Consider the following 18,657-nt stretch of genomic DNA (forward strand, 5'->3'; position numbering starts at 1 on the left):
ACAATAGTACTACATTTTATTCATACCGCCTGTACACTCAATGACATTTCAATTAACATAATGATAGCCCGTTCCGAAGTAAAATTTGTCGAGAGGTGATTTCCATACTAACTTCAAACGTGTTTTAATTATAGTTCCAGGACACGGAAAATTATGAAACTTCGTTCTCTGGCTCAATTTTTAACGTAGAATCAGAATATATAAGAAAAACTGGATATTCCTAAACAAGCCAGTCTACGTCTTTAAAATCTTAAGACAGATATAGCTGGATATTTTTTTTGTATGGTATTCAGTTGAAGCTGCCTGACAGCTTAACTTGTCAAGGCTGAACCCTCGGTCTGGCTTTTGCCAAGTTTTCCCTTTACCAGGACCAATACAGTAATGACCCGATTTTGTCTACCCCCGATTTCAGCACCCTTTTTGACCCGATATTAATATTAGCATCCTTTCTTCCCGATTTTGTCAGCCCAAAATTTATATTTCAGGGTGTCCATTCAAAATCAGTTATCGAATTCACGAATTTTTCCCGGCTGCTCAAAATTTTTAAACCTGATGTAATCATTATTCTGAAAACTGATATTTTTCAGACATTCGACAGAAATTTGGATATTTATTTAACTTTCAAAATCTTTGTTTTCTAACTATGAAATTTGAATCGAGTCATCTCGAAACTACAGGGGTGCCGTGGATCGCCTAGAACATATTGGACATTCAGAAAGATTTCAAATTAAATGTATCTTAACAAAGACCATTGTTCCACGAAAGGCACTGACTAAACAATTAAAGTTCTAAACATCGCAAGTAACGTTTTGATAGCGGCACAGCCGATTTTTTTTTATTGTGAAGATTTTGTGTCACAAAAAGGACATATCCTAATATGTATTGCTTATTCAAAATAATTTCCCTGATTGTAGCCTATCTTTAATGAGAATTCCAGGTTTTATCCAGGTTGAAAATAAAATATCCCTGATAATTCCAGGTTTTTCAAGGTAGTAGACATCCTGTCTAAAAAGAAAATCTTAAACTTTTTAGGAACTCCTAGGATACTGCGAACTACGATAGGTAATACTGCTCGTATTACTGTATGCATTTTTTCACAGAAATTACATCAGGAAGTCCCCCAAAGATTATAATTATAATTATAATTATAATTTTTCGTAAGGGTACCTTCAGGAGTTAATCCGGTTAGTCAGTTTATTGTTGTTTGAGTGGCTCGAACGGCAAAGTTTAATCCTCTGTTTTTTTGTTAGTGCTTCTTCTTCTTCTTTCTGGCATTACGTCCCCACTGGGACAGAGCCTGCTTCTCAGCTTAGTGTTCTTATGAGCACTTCCACAGTTATTAACTGAGAGCTTACTATGCCAATGACCATTTTTGCATGCGTATATCGTGTGGCAGGTACGAAGATACTCTATGCCCTGGGAAGTCGAGAAAATTTCCAACCCGAAAAGATCCTCGACCGGTGGGATTCGAACCCACGACCCTCAGCTTGGTCATGCTGAATAGCTGCGCGTTTACCGCTACGGCTATCTGGGCCCCTGAGTGCTCCAGAGCGCCAATAATTTTCAAAAAAGAATGCGTTGTTAACCTGCAAAAATCAGGCATTTCATAAGGACTTTGTCATAGATCGAGGACAAGTCAATTTAGTGACCCAAACAAGACTTCACTAAAAATCAGTATAACTCCAGGGATCCGCAACACATTTTACTCTGTCAAAGATTTTAAAAATCTCTCAAACTTCTCAAAGAAAAAATGCCAAAATTCATCAACGGCTAGAGATCTGCTAAGAACTTCGAGAAAAAAAAGGTCAAGTGTGTTTTTTATATTTCATTGAAAATCTTATAGGTATTCCTTTAGTAACATTTTCAGTGATTTCCCAAAGATGTTTTGAGTTAGAGTTTACCATGAGTCTGAACGGAAATTTAGTAAGCATATCACCAAGAAGTTTGACAAGAATCGCAAGGTATTTTGAATTTGCTCAAAATATTGCCGCAATAAATCTACAAAACATCTCTCTTTTACAGGAAACCTCTGGTAAAAATAAATAAATAAAAATTGATAACTCTCTAGCAACTCTTTAAATAAGCCATAAGGCAAGGGGCCCAGATAGCTGTAGCGGGTAAATGCTTATATAAAAAAAAACCTGTAGTCTTTTTTATAAAACATATTTTTCCCGGTATATTCTATAGTTTCCCGGGTATTTCCCGTATTTTTCCCGGTTAATTGGAATTCCCGTGTTTTTCCCGCTTTTCCCGGATGGATGGACACCCTGATATTTATTTTAATTAGACTAAACACATCTATACTGGCAATATTGGGTGCATAAAGTCAATTATGACCTTGGCCGCGTCTATACAATCATCTAAAGATCGAATTTTGGAAATTTGAAATTCTTAATAATTATCCAAGAAACTTATCAATGTTACCTTGGATTACGGTACATAGAAAATGGAAGTAATAAATAATGTTTATATTAACAAAATCATAAAACTAAGTCCTTAGGTTAAAATAAACTTTGAAACCAGTCGAACAATTTTGTAATTGTAATTGCTCAATCCACACCCTGGCAGACAATTATCCGCCCATCTAGACACGGGCTGGGTGAGGACCTACCAAGCCTCCCCCGTTAACATGTCCTATACCGTTTAGCACACCGGGATCTTCCACAAGCAGGCGCCGGAATTAAAGCGGTCCCACAAGCTTCAGATACATTTAATAGATATAGTCCCTCTGGCACTAAACCGAATGGCGCCCTCCGCTTCACCACTAGTACTGCCTCCCCACACGCCAAGCACAATATCGAAAGTAGCGCGTTGTATAGCAAATACAGTACACCACCTCCGACACTATGCCAAATGTACAGGAAAGACAGCACCAGTAATAAAGCGGAAGGCGCACCACTCGGTTCAGTGCCAGAGAGACTATAAGTATAACGAAGAAGAAATGAAAAGATAGTAGAGTTGGTTAGGTTATTTGATTGCTGAAACGAAAAAAACAGAAAAAACAGAAACAAAGTGTTAACATTAAAACGGGGTTTTATAATTGATAAATGTATCGATAGTTTCTCATCTGTTACGTTTCCTTATCGTAGCGCTGTCGATTTTTTCCATCTCCAGGGTGTTCGTCTCCGCTCGAGCAATGAGGACCATGATGAAATGAGAATATAAAAATGTGAGCATTAGTGTTCATCTAGTAATAGATTAATTTAAACTGCTTTTCATGTGCTAAGTAACTTGTAAACTCCTACTCAATTATGTTTTGTTGGCCTACACGTTTTATTTAGACACAATTTTTATTCAGCAAACTATTTGGATCCGAGATTTTAGGTGCAGATTGAGCATGTTTGATAAAACAAGCATCCTGTTTTCAGTTAAAGAATGTTCAAGAAGTTGATGATTCTGTTATTTATACTGGCTACATACAAGAATTCACTATTGATGTAATATATGGATATTGAAAGTTCCAACGCGCGATTATAATACTTCAGTTTTCGTGCTGTTGTATTGGTGTAAGTAGTGGGAAACCAATCAGTTTGGTGATTCTAACGGTAACAAATAGCAAGACGAAAGGAAAGTTGATAATCTATCATCATTATGATTTCAGTCCTAATTTCATGATCCGTTTAACAAATTCCGCGTATGATTCGGCAATTTTAACAATTTATACATGTGTATTCGAAGAAAACAGACTACGAGCATTTATTACCTTGCAACACATTCCTAAGTGATCAGATATTTACCATTTTCTACAGCCTAATTTAATAATACCTACATTGGTTGTAACAAAAATTTGATCTTGGGATGTTGATTTGCCTCCTAATCATAGTTTCGACAATAGTCACATGCTTACTATCCCTTATGGCAGTGTTGTTGATTCTATTGTCTATCGCTCATCAGTTTCGCGTCACCCGGCAGGGACTTGGTCCTATGTACCCAATACTCTGCTGTGTCTTAACTTCACGCAATACATTCTGTAGATGTGTGATACAGTTTGCGGAATATTATGATTTATCACTTCGTTCAGATGGAAAATTCTGTTATGGTACCATATTCACATATCAGATAACTCCCACCTGGAACGATGTAATACATCGGAGACATGTAGATTCAGATGTATGTATACGATCTATGCCTAGTTCGGCTCTGATCGACAGGCAATCAGTGTATTCAGTTTTTCAACTAGCTTGAAGCGATGAACGTTTCAAGACAAGCTCTCCACTATATCTGCTAGCAATCACCGGTCGTCGATAGACATTTCGGTTCTTTTCTGCTAAAGATAGATCCGATAGTATGCCAAAGACTATGGCTCATGCTTTTCAATACAGCTGGAAAAACAAGAACTACACCCAGCACCAAATAGTACGTAACTATGAGGCGGACCGGAAGGTTTGATGAGCAATCCCCACCAAACCAGTCGAACAATTTTATCCCGATTTTTGCTCTTTCCCAATTTTGTCAACCCTAAATGCAGCATGGGCTGACAAAATCGAGACATTACTGTACTCAGACGGACTAGACATGAAAACTGTTTTTTATTCGTATTTTGAAAATCGACAGCTCCATCAGAATTTGTTTGAAATAGTAGTGTAGTTTGTGTCATTACTAATACTGTCTAGTCAAAATGGTTTTGAATAATTTGTCATTTAAGTGCTATTTTGATTACTCCTGTCTTTTGCGTACCGTCAAACGGGGTGACTTGCAACACTTTTCAACTTTAATCAATCAAAACCATTATCTAAACGTAATCTAAAAATCTAAATTCCTTGTAGAACTTTGAATGGCCCGCCCGCCTACAGAATGGGATGATAGAAGATTGAATCGAATTAATTTGTCATATAAAAAATCATCAGAAAGGTGAAATTTTTTAAATGTCCTTGTGCGGGGTGACTTGCAACACTCAATGGTTATTTAGTTTTTTCCAATAAAATGTTGATATTTTTTATTAGTCACACTTGTTAAGTATTGTTAATCATGTATTTAAAGCATTCGAACCAGTACAAGAGCATTTTGAATACCTTTTTGTAAGAAAATATTTGAGCTATTTTTGTATGGGAAAAAGAGGCGTTAAATCGTCAAGGTCCAATATCTTAGCTGAACAATACTTTTAACGAGTGTTTGTAGTTGATTGATAAATTATTATCAATCAAAAGATTATAAAGTAGACCTAACACAAAAGTTTTTAACTTTTATAAAACTCTAAATTGCTTAGAAATAAAGTGTTGCAAGTCACCCCGCATAGGTACATCTATATAAACAATATTTTTATTAAAAAGTTGTTGCTACATTTTCGTAAAATAAAATTCGTCATATCATCACTTATTAGTTATAGAAACAACATGTAGAGTATTACTTTTGTAAATTAAATCTATCTCATGTTTTCAGGTCACGATTTCGAACCTCCATCAAGTATCAGTTTTCAAGACATTTAAAAGAATCATGTTTATTCAGGCTATCGACATGATGGAGACACCATCTTCTATGGTGACAGAGGGCTCGATTGGCTTGTCAGATAGATCGGGCCCGGGACATCCTGTCTACTGCAAATCGCTGCAGTTGATATAGGGCATGTCCATTGCCTGTGTTTATTGTATAAACATATTTATAATAACAGCTTCAATCGTGTCCCCTACCTGAATTGGGAGTTACACGTATTGAAGCACCGATTCAAAACAGTTTTTTTTTGCAATTTGTGTTTTAAAGTGAAATTTAGTTGTAAATTACAATGTGTTGCAAGTCACCCCGTTTGACGGTAAGATTAGAATTTTAAATGTCAATTGTCGTCAAGTCTTAACAAAATTGGCCTTTTAGTAGTAGTTAATTTCGTTTTTTGTTGTTAAAAGTATTCATTGGTCATTATGTTCATATATCCTTAAAGAAAAAGTCACTTTCCTTGTCTGTTCAACAATTTCTCGAAACTAGCAAGTGTACCCTAACGATCGATCTCAGTGTCTAACTTCCAATAGTCATTATTATAGTGAATATTTAGGAGCAGTGGCGACTCGTAACCTCACTTTCTACCTGTTCTACGACTCTAAAAATGACTATTTCGACAAATGTAGCTTATTGAAATCTTCCTTTCTAACAAATCTCTACTCATTACATGCAAATTTGTTGCTGAAATTCAAGAATTTCTATTCGTGGAACAGGTAGATTTGAGGTTAGGGAATCGCCACCGTTTTAAAGTATAGTTACCTTAGGCTCCTATTACAGTCTCCTACAAGATTCACTTTTCGGTGGCAAATGCAATGCTTCACAACGCCTACACTGAGAGGCAAAATAAAGTGCCCACCTTACCAGTTTTCGCACTTGTCTCATTGATTTGGTTCAAATTAAAGTTAACACACTTAAATCCTCTTTGATATTTTATTTTTGGATTTTATTTTAAAGTTGCACTTACGAAATTTTGATAAAAAAAAGAATTTTACTCAAAGAAAAAGAAAATCAATTTGTATTGAAAAAAAAGTAGTGACAAAAATAAGTGCCCACTTCCTTCTTGGCCCCAGAAAAGATGATTTAAGAAAAATAAAAAGCAATTTAATAGTTAATGTGTCCTCCTTTGGCCTTAAGGACTTGCTGGAGGCGCTTCGGCATGCTTTTCACCAGGTTTTGTAGGTGTTGTGGATCTAGTTCTTCCCAGGCGCGCTCCAAGGCTTCAATATAATTATTTTTGTTGCTAACACCAGTTTTTTCAACCAGATGCCAGATCGAGAATCGCCCACAAATTCTCGATGGGGTTGAGGTCTGGGCTTTGTGGAGGCCAGGCCATTTCAGCGGTTTAATCCGACAAGACCGGAACTTGGTCTTCTTTCCAGTATGCTTCGGGTCGTTGTTCTAGAGAAATATGAATTTCTCTTCAAGGCCCGTCTGGATCAGCGAAACCTCCAGATTTTCCCGCAAGATGTTAATGTAGGAATCTGCCGTCATTATTCCGTCGATTTTCACGAGGCTTCCTACCCCACTCCATGAAAAACAGCCCCAGACCATCACATTTCATCACATCACACCTCCATGCTTCACCGTTCCTTGGATGTGGCACTCTGCACCACACACCAGCCCGCTGCTTTCGGTTAGACAGCTCGAGCTTCAGGAGCGCCACATCCAAGGAACGGTGACGCATGGAGGTGTGATGTGATGAAATGTGATGGTCTGGGGCTGTTTTTCATGGAGTGGAGTAGGAAGCCTCGTGAAAATCGACGGAATAATGACGGCAGATTCTTACATTAACATCTTGCGGGAAAATCTGGAGGTTTCGCTGATCCAGACGGGCCTTGAAGAGAAATTCATATTTCTCTAGAACAACGACCCGAAGCATACTGGAAAGAAGACCAATTCTTTCTTCCGGTCTTGTCGGATTAAACCGCTGAAATGGCCTCCACAACCTCCCAGACCTCAACCCCATCGAGAATTTGTGGGCGATTCTCGATGCCAGGGTTGAAAAAACTGGTGTTACCAACAAAAATAATTATTTTGAAGCCTTGGAGCGTGCCTGGGAAGACCTAGATCCACAACACCTACAAAACCTGGTGAAAAGCATGCCGAAGAGCCTCCAGCAAGTCCTTAAGACCAAAGGAGGACACATTAACTATTAAATTGCTTTTTATTTTTCTTAAATCATCTTTTCTGGGGCCAAGAAGGAAGTGGGCACTTATTTTTGTCACTACTTTTTTTCAATACAAATTGATTTTCTTTTTTTTTGAGTAAAATTCTTTTTTTTTATCAAAATTTCGTAAGTGCAACTTTAAAAGAACATCAAAAATAATATATTACAAAAGATTTAGGTTTGTTAACTTTAATTTGAACCAAATCAATGAGAGAAATTCGAAAACTGGTAAGGTGGGCACTTTATTTTGCCTATCAGTGTACATTCTACTTGTAAATTTTGCGAAAATGAAGCTGGAATTAGATTGTTTATACCAGGTTCATACCATTGTTACAAAAGCGGTATTCCTTGTTATGGTAATGTAAAAACACTATAAAAATAATATTGTCGCCACTTATTTCTACTCAGTGAATCTACTAGTCATTTTCCTTTAATGTCCACTTCGAATAGATTAATTATTTTAAATGGGCATCAATGCTATCAACGACGCAGAACGTCCGTTGGATCACATCCGAGATATTAGTGCGTCTTTGCCATATAAATTATGACGCGGCTTTAAGCAAAAATGCCAAAATGTGATACCACCACTACAGGTTACGCCGTTGGTGTCCATCTAATGGGCTAATGGATTGTGCCCTCCCATCGCGGCAAGGTCGCATAACCATGGGGAGGGAGGGGGCTACCCCGTTTGGCATAAAGTCGCGTTTGGCATAATGGTCATTTCGCATAATGGTCATTTGGCATAAAAGAGAAGAAATTAAAAATTTAAATAGTGCTTCTTTCTTTCCCACGAGATTTTTCGTAGTTTAAAAATAGAAAATGTGATATCTGGATAAATCACCAGAACAAAAGATGTAAAGTTTTACTCGAAAATATGAATGGAAATGAAAAAAAATATTTTTTGTGGTGGATCACCTGTGATCCATTGGGAAGATGACTGCAACTAGGGTAAGAAAGAAGCATCAATATTTTTTTATTTCATTGTTTTTACTCATACATTTTATTTGAACAGTGTGTTCTGCACTCATTTCGTCAATTCTGGAATAAAATAAAAAGCTGGGAAGATTTTGTCTTTTTTAGACACAAGCAAACATCACACTTAGTGCATTTCAATGAACTGAATGATTATTGATATTTGCTCAGAACGGTATTCAACAGGCCAATGTTTTACTCCGTCATACCATGCTTATAGCTACTGCTGAGTATGTTGTTGATCGTCCACAGTGTCTTACAATTTTCTTTCCAACTTAAAATCATTTTTCAAAAACATGATGATAGTTTTGTTTTTGAAAAGAGAGGTTAGAACAGAATTGACGAAAATGTCGTTTTATTCCCACCAGTGATCCACCTAATTTTCCGCAAAATCAATAGTTTTGTGTAAAAATTATTCTAAAAACTCAACTGAATCTTGGAAAAGTAATTCAATTTAGTTTGTTTTCATTTTTGTTTGGTGAAAAGCTTGTTTATATTTCTAAATATAGAAGTTTGAAAATCCACTTTATTTAAATTAAAAAAACCTGACTTAATCCACCGATGGTGAGACTGAACCCTTCTTACATTTCCATACAGGTTTGAGATAATTATTATTCATCATTCATTTGGAACCTTGTACCAGTATAACTAAACATTAGAATTTTGTGACTATGTTCTATCTGCTCTAATAGTTTAATGATTTGCGAGAAAGTCCTGGCGGATATCAAACTTTATTACTTTTCATACGCTCTTTATCACAGTTTAAGAGGGTCTACAAACCCATGTTGCCATCCTGTAAAATAATATCGAAAAATGAAAAATTGATGTCCTAAAATGATTTTGCCAGCGATTTTTTAAAGATTTATGTGCAAGTTTAAATTAAAAAAAGGGGAATTTAAGAGATTTTTGAAAATAAATGATTTTTATCTCTGTAATTTATAATTCGATTGCAGTATGATTGTGAATGATGTCAGAGCTTTCAATCGATGAAAAAAGTGCTTAAATCGGATTAAAAATAGCTGAGAAATTAATCAAAATGTAAAAAGTTGAATATCTTAGAAAAAAAAATTCCAGTACCTTAGAAAATTCTTCCATTGATATCTCTGTAACTAGTAATCCGATTTCAATGAAAATTTGAAGGCTTATGATTGAATATCAAAGCTTTCATTATCCGATAAAAGATTTTAAATCGGTTCAAAAATGGCTGAGAAATCGATCAAAATGCAGACAGTTGAAAATATTAGAATATGCTTTTTCTAGTACTTCACGATACTGTTTGAATCATAACTCTGTAACGAAATGTCCGATCGCAATGAAATTCAATAGCGTTCTATGGGAATGTTGTAGCTTTCTTTTAGAGCTAAAAGTGTTTAATTCGGTTGACAAACGGCTGAGATAATTGAGTGACATTTTTTGTAACACACGCACACACATACACACACACGGACATGTGCTCAGTTCGTCGAGCTCTATCGATTGGTATATGAGACTTGGCCCTCCGGGCCTCGGATCAAAAGTCGATTTTTCAAGCGATCTTTATACCCTTCTTATGGTTGTAAGAAGGGTAAAAAAACGCTGACTTTACTTCGGTTATTGTGCTTTAACTAAAAATCCAAGTGATTATTTTTGATGAAACTTTGTACATTATTTCATGAAACATATGTGAACATGTCGTGTAAAAATGGATATGATCTAACTTGTACAGTTTATATACGATATAGGCAAAGTGGTGGATCACCTGTGCTACCATGGGAAGGAAAGGGTTAAAAGAAGATCTGGTGATCTAAAGAAGGGAAAATCGCCGATGAAAATGTTAGTGGTTATAATGCCAACGTAGGAAAGAAGGCAAAATTGTCAATGAAAATGTTAGTAGTTACAATGCAAACCACTAGTTTAACAACATAATAAGAAAAAACAGCCTATGACCAAAAGAAGGGAAAATCACATATGAGAATGTTAGCAATGATAACGCCAAAAACATAGCAACTCAGTTTTCAATTATTATGCCAAACGGCTTTATGCCAAATGGCGTCCCCCGGGAGGAAGATATAGCTGTATAAAATTGTATATAAAATAGAAATTTGATGACAACACTACAATATGACCTATCTCTCTGCACTTCTAATATAATGGGGTATTCGCACAAAATTTCAAGCAGCCTTTTGTTACTGCAATACGCAGTAAAGGGAATCGGTGGTCCATACTGGATAACAGAGCATTCCATTGAGCCCACCGGGAGAAAAACTTACTGATTCACTGAACAGCACTGAACATATATTTATCATCCAACATTATGTGCCGTCCTAATTTGTCTTTGGTCCCAATGTCAGCTGGAAGGTCATACCGATGTTCAAATCTGTAATCACCGAAGCGGGACCATAAATTGTAAACGATATCCATAACAACAAAAACGAACTACCCCATTAAACATTTGACAGTTCAACAGCCGACTAAATTGGTTGAAAAATCGGCCGATTGTTGCACCGACGCTTATGGAAGTTTAACACAGCGATCAACTGACTAATCGTTGGATTAAATCGGGTGACCGAGAAAATCTTGTGTTTAGTAGGTCGACTTGCTTGGATTTTACTAAAAATACCGATTTATCCACCTATTTAGTAGTATTGCGTCGGCCCACCCTATTAAATCGGGTGATATTCGGTTGATCCCTGTATTAATCTTCCATAGGCGTCAACCGACCAATTTTTCGACCAATTTAGTCGGGTGTTGAACTGTCAAATGTTTAATGGGGTAGCGAGATAATTCGCGATCTGTCAAAAATAAGTCTCCTCTGAGCAGACTTATTTTTGACAGATCGAAATCAAAGGGAAAATAATTTCCGAATTGTCAAATTTAAGTTCGGACTAATTTTAATAACGCAATTGAGACAGACCCTAAATAGGTTGATCGTTGAAAGTTTAAAAAAATTTCTAAACTTCAGAATGTCGCTGTCAAAGTGATCTGAGGTGAAAATTTTAAATAAAATCTACATAAAATATAATGAACTATCTAATCTAATGAAATCAATCTGGTCTTATTATTAGTCGATGAAGTGATATCCAACTTCAAACTTTCTTTAGCTCCTTTTTTGCAATTATGTTATTTTTTGTTTTGCATTATTAAGTAATTTTGTTACGTTTCGACTTCAATGTGTATTTTCCTCAAAGTTTCCATGACTTGATAAAAAGTGTAAACTAACAAGTTATCGTAAGAATAAACAATTTACAAAATTAATCTAACAACCTCATAATGCTCTTCTAGCACACGCTAGTTCTACGACATTGAATATCGATTTTTACATTAAATCCAAGAGTCGGAATATGACGCGCACAAAAAGCAATATGTCCGACGTTAATCTTTGAATTGGAAAAAACCGGACAGTTCAAGTTATCATTGTCTTTAGGCGGAATTCACTGTCGAACACAAGATCTCATCACTAACACATTAAAAGCGGCGTTTGCCGGAAGTTTCAACAGTAGAAGCATTAACCTAAGAATGCTAATGTCGCTGGTGTTCGTGTGACCAACATCTAGTTTGCTGCGATATGACAGCGTGAGTACCGGGCCTCAAAGTGTCAAAGGCCAAAACAAAACATTTTCTGTTGCGTGGGATCGATCAATTAATGAAAAATAACAATTAAATGTAATAATTAGTTAAATCAATTTTGTGACAACAGCGCCATTAGCGTTCTACTACTAATATTTCTATTGTTTCAACGGAATACTTACCGCTCGATCGCAGTAAGCGTTCATTAGTTTCCGCAGGGGAGTATGCTTCTTTATTTTGAACTGCACCACGGCGTTGTCCTGTCCAAGGACTTTCAAGTTAATGTGCTCCGATTCGGATCCCTTCGAGTCCTGTAGAAAAAATAAGTCCATTTAGTATTTTCTTAAGGTGATTATAAATCAAAGCCACACTTCGAATTTTCAAGTGCACCAATCTAGAGAACCTGACAACCGTTCGCGTTGAAAATCTTATCGATTAATTAATCATAGTGACCAATCGATCTATTTTCAGCGATTTTGAGCATTAAAGGCTTCGTTTTATTATCTTAACAATGGCTTTTTCGAATGCGCCATTTCATGGCGTCCTCGCAATGGATGTACTGACGCAGTATAACTAAGGCATACCTTTTTTTCTTCAGACATTTTGGAAAAAAAAAATATGTGGATTACAGAAATGTAACTTCTAGCACTTAATTTGATCAAACAGTGATATTAGTAGCCACACGTTTTTTTTTTTGCACTTAACTTCACTAGGTTTGACCAACCAGGCAGAATGATGGCTGCTGAATAGAAGCTACAATTGCAATGTGTGCTGAAAATTGGCGTGATGCCGGCTCGTTCAGCGGTCAGATTCAACTGCACGAATATGCCAAGATTATTAAAACGACCCAACACGCTAAGAACAGTCTACCCAAATATGGGTAAAGTTTACCCATAATCGACGAAAAGTGCACACACTCATATTATGGGTAAAGTGGGTTTTACCCATAAATAGGTAAACTCCCAAAACCCATAAATGGGTAAATGAATACGAACACAAACATCGAAAAAGTACCCAAATATGAGTACTTTATTCTTCTTTTTTTTGTTGGTTTTCAATAGGGTCCTAAAGCCCAACACGGTGGTTTGCGAATACCCTTTAATGGGTAAAAAAATACCCATTATCGAATAGCAATCATTTCTGTCATAAAATGGGGGAATTTCGCAATCATGAGAAGGGTAAAAAATTACTCATTCTTCCAACTCGCATACAATATAAAAAAGGGTAAAATTTTACTCATTAAAGGGTGAAAAATTAGTTTGAATCGAAAAAAAAAATACAATGCTGCGTAACCATCATCAGCTGGTAGAAGAGCCATTTAATTAGAGCTAATATTAATAATGCCATCTTTCAGGACGCAAGGTTCCCGCAAGTAAGTATAATACTGTTAACGAATAACATATCCATATGGAAATATTATGATTCTACTTTAACTATTCCAAATTCATTTCATTTTTCCAGTTCTGCAACCGAAGATATAGACGAACCTAAGCTAGACGCTGCGAATGCTGCCGGTGTTATTAATATTAATGCAAGTGTTAATGTTTCTTTTTAATTTAGATTCAAATAAAAACAGAACAAATAAAATGTTTAATTTCTATATATTTACTTTACTTGACCAAATGTTCTTGTTTGCATTACATTAAAACGCCCAGCTGAATATTTTTGCATAAAGGGTATATTTTTACCCATTTTGTAGTACAGTCGACTCCTCTACAATGGGTAAAAAAATACCCATCCATTGACAGAAACCGCTTTTACTCTTTAAAGAATAAACCGTGTTTACTCATTAAATGTGGAGAGGCACTTCTAGCGGAAATGGGTAAATTTTTACCCATTAAAGGGTATTCGCAAACAACCGTGAATAGAAGTAATCTCGCATAACTTATGATCTCGCCCTAAAAGCCATTGGTAACCATATGTGTAGCTCATTGTTTCTGAGCATTTGAATGGATTTACACGTTGTTTAACAACTCTATGGTGAAGAATGGATCATTATCTACCTACCAGTGATGTTGGTTTGGATGTTTATTCCTTCACTTGCTCAGAAACAACGAGCTACACACATGGTTACCAATGGCTTTTAGGGCGTTATCACAGAGTATGCGAGTAATAAACCATAGAAAAAGAATGTCGCTGGCGTCGCTGTCGGAACATCTTTTGCTGGCGGAGATAGGCGGGGCTATAAATGTCAACGTGAAAATGTATGCAGTTTAACACTTATGTACCCAACATGTTTCTGGACGAGAACAAAGGGAACACTAGCGACATTCGTCCTCTATAGTTTTCTATCTCTATTTAAAGCCCTGTCCCAATTTTAATGCCAAACGCTTAAGTTTAGGCTAAAAACACTTCACGGTTGTTTGTGAATACCCTTTAGAGGGTAAAAAATTACTCATTTTCAAATAGAACATGTATCTGTCAAAAAATGGGGGAATTCAGAAAAACAAAATGGGTAAATAAACACCCATTATAGTTAAGCCAATGTAGATTAAAAATGGGTGTTTTAAAACCCTTTTATGAGTGAAAAACTAATTAGCACACGTTTGATAAATATCAGCTGTCTTGTGCGCAGTTGCTAAGTTCAAATATAAATTGTTAGTCTTGTTTTAGTTCCACTATTTTTATACAATACTTGAACAAGCGGTAAGTTATGCACTTATAAAGCATTGCAATAAACTAATATCAATATTATAAATTCAATTTGTACTGTCGTTGTTCCTGCAGGCTACAACAGATGCCAGATGATTCCAGCCACCGTTCGAATGACGGAGCAGATGGTGTGAAAATCAAATTTACTTATGTCGTTTTCGTTTTTAGGAACTGGGTCGGTGATCAACACATAAACAAACCAATGTCAAATAAATTGTAGTTCGGTCGAACCTGAATCGGGTTGGGGTTGAAACTGTGATTCAGAACGGGTTGCGCCAGTTCCAACCTAGGTTCAAAAACGAATTCGACATTAGTTGATAAGTGATTGATTTTGTAAAACATTGATTTCTATAATAAAATTCCTTATTTTTGACAATTTTATTTCAATGGTCTTATTTTTATTAATCGCAAAAAGGGTAAATTTTTACCCTTTTTATGCCATTTTATTTTTTTTAATGTTTTTCTTTTGTTTAAGTCCAAAATACATTTCTTTAGATTTTGTCACGTTCCTTGGCTTAAACTCAAATTTTGGGTGTATTTTGCTTTCCGTGTCCCTTCCAAAATGTCAGATAGGAACAACCCCAGTGCAGAGTGGAGATCCTCTAATCTAGATAGATAAGAGTGGCGTCAATGTCAAAATTGGAACAGCGGCGAACTGTCATTTCCATACACTCAGGCAAATAAATTAACTAATTTCATAAATTTTCCCTTATGAAGCGTTGAAAAATCTATAAAAACCTATTTCAGAAGGCTAATATGGATTTCATACCGTTGAAATAATAATCATAATTGATAAAATAGTTAATTATAATGAACGTTCTCAAATTTCATTGCGCGCCTTATGATTTCCATTGCTGTCATTAGTCATTTCCTCAATGATACCATCATTCATAAGGCTATTATGGATTTCATATTAGTTCAATGAAAACCATAATTGCGAAGCATGTTATCCCTCATTAACGAATATCAATTTCATTGGGCCATCTTATGAAGCACATAGCTGTCGCTAGTGTGAAAAACTCATAAGGTTGTTATTATGAAAATTTGCAAATGGAAAAATAACTGGACGCGGATCCATTTACGGAAGCATCATAAATTTGTTCGAATATTTTCAAAGGTAATAAGTTGGTTTTTCTGATAATTTGAAATTAATACGGAATTGAATTTTCAGATAGAATTTTATAGGCAGGATCGTCATTCGACTGGAGAGCAGCATGAAATCACCGCCATCGTTGACATCCCGCATACTGCAGTCAACTTTTTTATAAGTCTGGTTATGGGGAAGGAAGTACAGCGATGGAAGATTGTAAAAATCGAAAAAAAAAACAAAAGAACAGATTAATAAAAAGAGAGTAATGGTTCAATTAATATCAATTTTGCCTTAGAAAAATGGCTTAACCAACGTTTAAAAATCGAATTTTCATTCTTCGTTGCGTTACAGTTCGATATGCAAACTTTACTGCATAATATGCAACAGCACGAGAAAGTAGGTGGAAATTTGATTTCTACACGTTAGGTAATTAATTACCTAATATTAAGAAAATGAAAGCATTGTAAATAGGGTCCTAAAGCCCTGTCTCAATTTTAGTACCAAACGCTTAAGTTTAGGGCAGAAACACATGTTTACTCAATTTTTAATTGATTTTCATTGGTTTAAGTACAAAAAACATTTTTTTATGATTTTGTCACACCTTTTGGTTTAAACTCAAATGTTGGGTATATTTTGTTTTCCGTGTCCCTTCCGAAATGTCAGATAGGAACAACCCCAGTGTTCAAACTATATGCCCTGTTGCATTTTTGTCGAAAAAGTGAATGTCAAACAAGATCACAAGTGTCAAGGTTCATATTCGAAACCATTTTTAAAATTGAAGTTTAAAAATGTTATAGCCGTTATTTGAGCTGGAAAACTTGCTAAAGTAGTTGCAATAACATGCTCTTTCGTATTATTAAATAAAAACAAGAATTCATTAAACATTTTAGGACCCAATTCTGTAAATATTCAAAATGGAATGTATTGTCCATGAGGTATAAAAAACGAGTAAAGAAATAATAATAAGTGTTATAAAAAGTAATGTTGTTTATACTACTGAAAGAAGAAATTCTTAAATTATCATATCAATGTTCATAAGGCTGTTTTATGAAATGAGCAAGACACCACATTGGCATGATTCAGATAAATTCATAAGGTGAATCAATGAAATACTTACCGATTTCTTGTGGCAAATAAACATAAGGGAAAACAATGGATATTCATAGCATTTTGGCCTGAGTGTACAAATCCGCGTTCCAATCGAGCAGGAGACCTGTCAAAACTGGAACATGACGTCACTCTTGTTTACATACACGGTCGTTTGCGAATACCCTTTAAAGGGTAAAAATTCACCCATTTCCGCTAGAAGTGCCTCTCCACATTTAATGAGTAAACACGGTTTACTCTTTAACGGGTAAAAGCGGTTTCTGTCAATGGATGGGTATTTTTTTACCCGTTTTGCAGATCGCCCTCGCGGCACAAAAAGGGTAAAAATTTACCCTTTTTGCAAATGGCGAAAATCAATAATTATCACTTCAACACAAAAATAACGACCTTTGGAATAAACTTGTCGAAAAACAAATGGTTTTTATTGCAAGTTCAATATTTTACATGCCAACTAAATTTATTACAGATTAATGTTGTTGTTAAGTGCATTAATCAGTCCTCCATATCCATATATGACGAACAGCTCAAATAACATCATGTGCTGCCTGCAGGATAAACGGGAACATCTAGAATTATTTCTGATCATTTTAAATTGACATAAACAATTTTATATACTGTTTTACTTACCGCTTCCTTGAAATTGTTCACACTAAACCACACAAACATTAAAACTAATTAAATATTTATAAATAATTTGTTTCTGGGATAGCGCACAGCTGCAGGCTGCAAAATGATTCCCATCTAGTTTTTCACCCTTAAATGGGTTTTAAAACACGCATTTTTAATCGGCAGTAGCTTGACTACAATGGGTATTTATTTACCCGTTATATATTTCTGATTTTACCCGTTTTTTGACAGATCTCTATGCTTTTAAAAAATGAGTATATTTTTACCCATAAAAGGGTATTCGCAAACCACCGTGTAGGCACTCTACCCCACACGCTAAGATCAGTTTACCCATAAATAGGTAGTTGATTCACCCATTTATGAGTTTTTCATGTATAATACATAATATGGGTAGAGTTTACCAATAAAAATTGGTAAAGTTCACTCATATTATGAGTAAAGCGCTTTACTCAAATATGGGTATTGTCATTTACCCATATTTGGAAGAAAAATAAAACATCGGCAATAATCGGCGTGACGATAGCCTGCACGCTAACATAAAAGTACCCATTAAATGGGTTTCTAGTACCCATTTTTATGGTCAGTATGGAGTTGTCAGAAAAAGAGTACTTTTCAGTGACATAAAAAAGGGTACTTTAACCTCATTATGAAGTATTCTTCCAGCTAATATAAATGGGTACATAGTACACATGATGTAGTTTGCAAGGCAATAGCGCCATTTTCAATTTCAGTTGTTTTTCAGCTCGGTGTTAATGAAAAAAAGTCAGGGTTTATTTCATTGTTCGACAAATAAATAATTATGGAGGAGCAGATTGCACACACTCTTTGCGACACGTAAGTAATATCAGCATATACTTCTCAGAAAGTAGATCTTTTAACAATCGTTTTTCTGATTGTAGATTTTTGGATGACTGCAGCTGAGTTCAATGCCAACTGCAGCGATTTCCGTAGTACCTGGGTCGTCTACTAAATGATCATATACATGTTGAATTATTGTTTTCTTAAATTATGAAATAAATGTACGATGTATTTTATTAATTCCGTTATTTATGCTGTTATTCATTAT

The 18,657-nt window shown here is 35.5% G+C and overlaps 2 protein-coding genes and 1 long non-coding RNA gene across 3 annotated transcripts in view; 2 read left to right on the top strand and 1 right to left on the bottom strand.

Annotated features, from left to right (window-relative positions):
* Positions 1-12,920, bottom strand: part of LOC5566079 (small ubiquitin-related modifier 3) — a 32,902-nt gene extending 19,982 nt beyond the window's left edge. The window contains exons 1-2 of the mRNA XM_001650395.2: positions 12,700-12,920; positions 12,298-12,426 (exon numbers count right to left, since the gene is read on the bottom strand). Coding sequence (XP_001650445.1) covers positions 12,298-12,426; positions 12,700-12,717 — 147 coding nt within the window. The 5' untranslated portion in view covers positions 12,718-12,920. The remainder of the gene's footprint in view (positions 1-12,297; positions 12,427-12,699) is intronic.
* The window catches only part of LOC5565202 (uncharacterized protein C6orf106 homolog), a 270,657-nt gene extending 256,960 nt beyond the window's left edge, over positions 1-13,697 (top strand). The window contains exons 6-7 of the mRNA XM_021851236.1: positions 13,470-13,487; positions 13,577-13,697. Of these exons, the coding sequence (XP_021706928.1) occupies positions 13,470-13,487; positions 13,577-13,606 (48 nt within the window). The 3' untranslated portion in view covers positions 13,607-13,697. The remainder of the gene's footprint in view (positions 1-13,469; positions 13,488-13,576) is intronic.
* A 4,378-nt stretch (positions 13,698-18,075) lies between these two features.
* LOC110678419 lies at positions 18,076-18,637 on the top strand. The gene is made up of 2 exons (XR_002501590.1): positions 18,076-18,425; positions 18,491-18,637. It is a non-coding gene; the product is annotated as an uncharacterized LOC110678419 (long non-coding RNA).
* Positions 18,638-18,657: the final 20 nt, after the last annotated feature.

Source organism: Aedes aegypti, chromosome 1, assembly GCF_002204515.2.
Source record: "Aedes aegypti strain LVP_AGWG chromosome 1, AaegL5.0 Primary Assembly, whole genome shotgun sequence".
Taxonomy (NCBI): domain Eukaryota; kingdom Metazoa; phylum Arthropoda; class Insecta; order Diptera; family Culicidae; genus Aedes; species Aedes aegypti.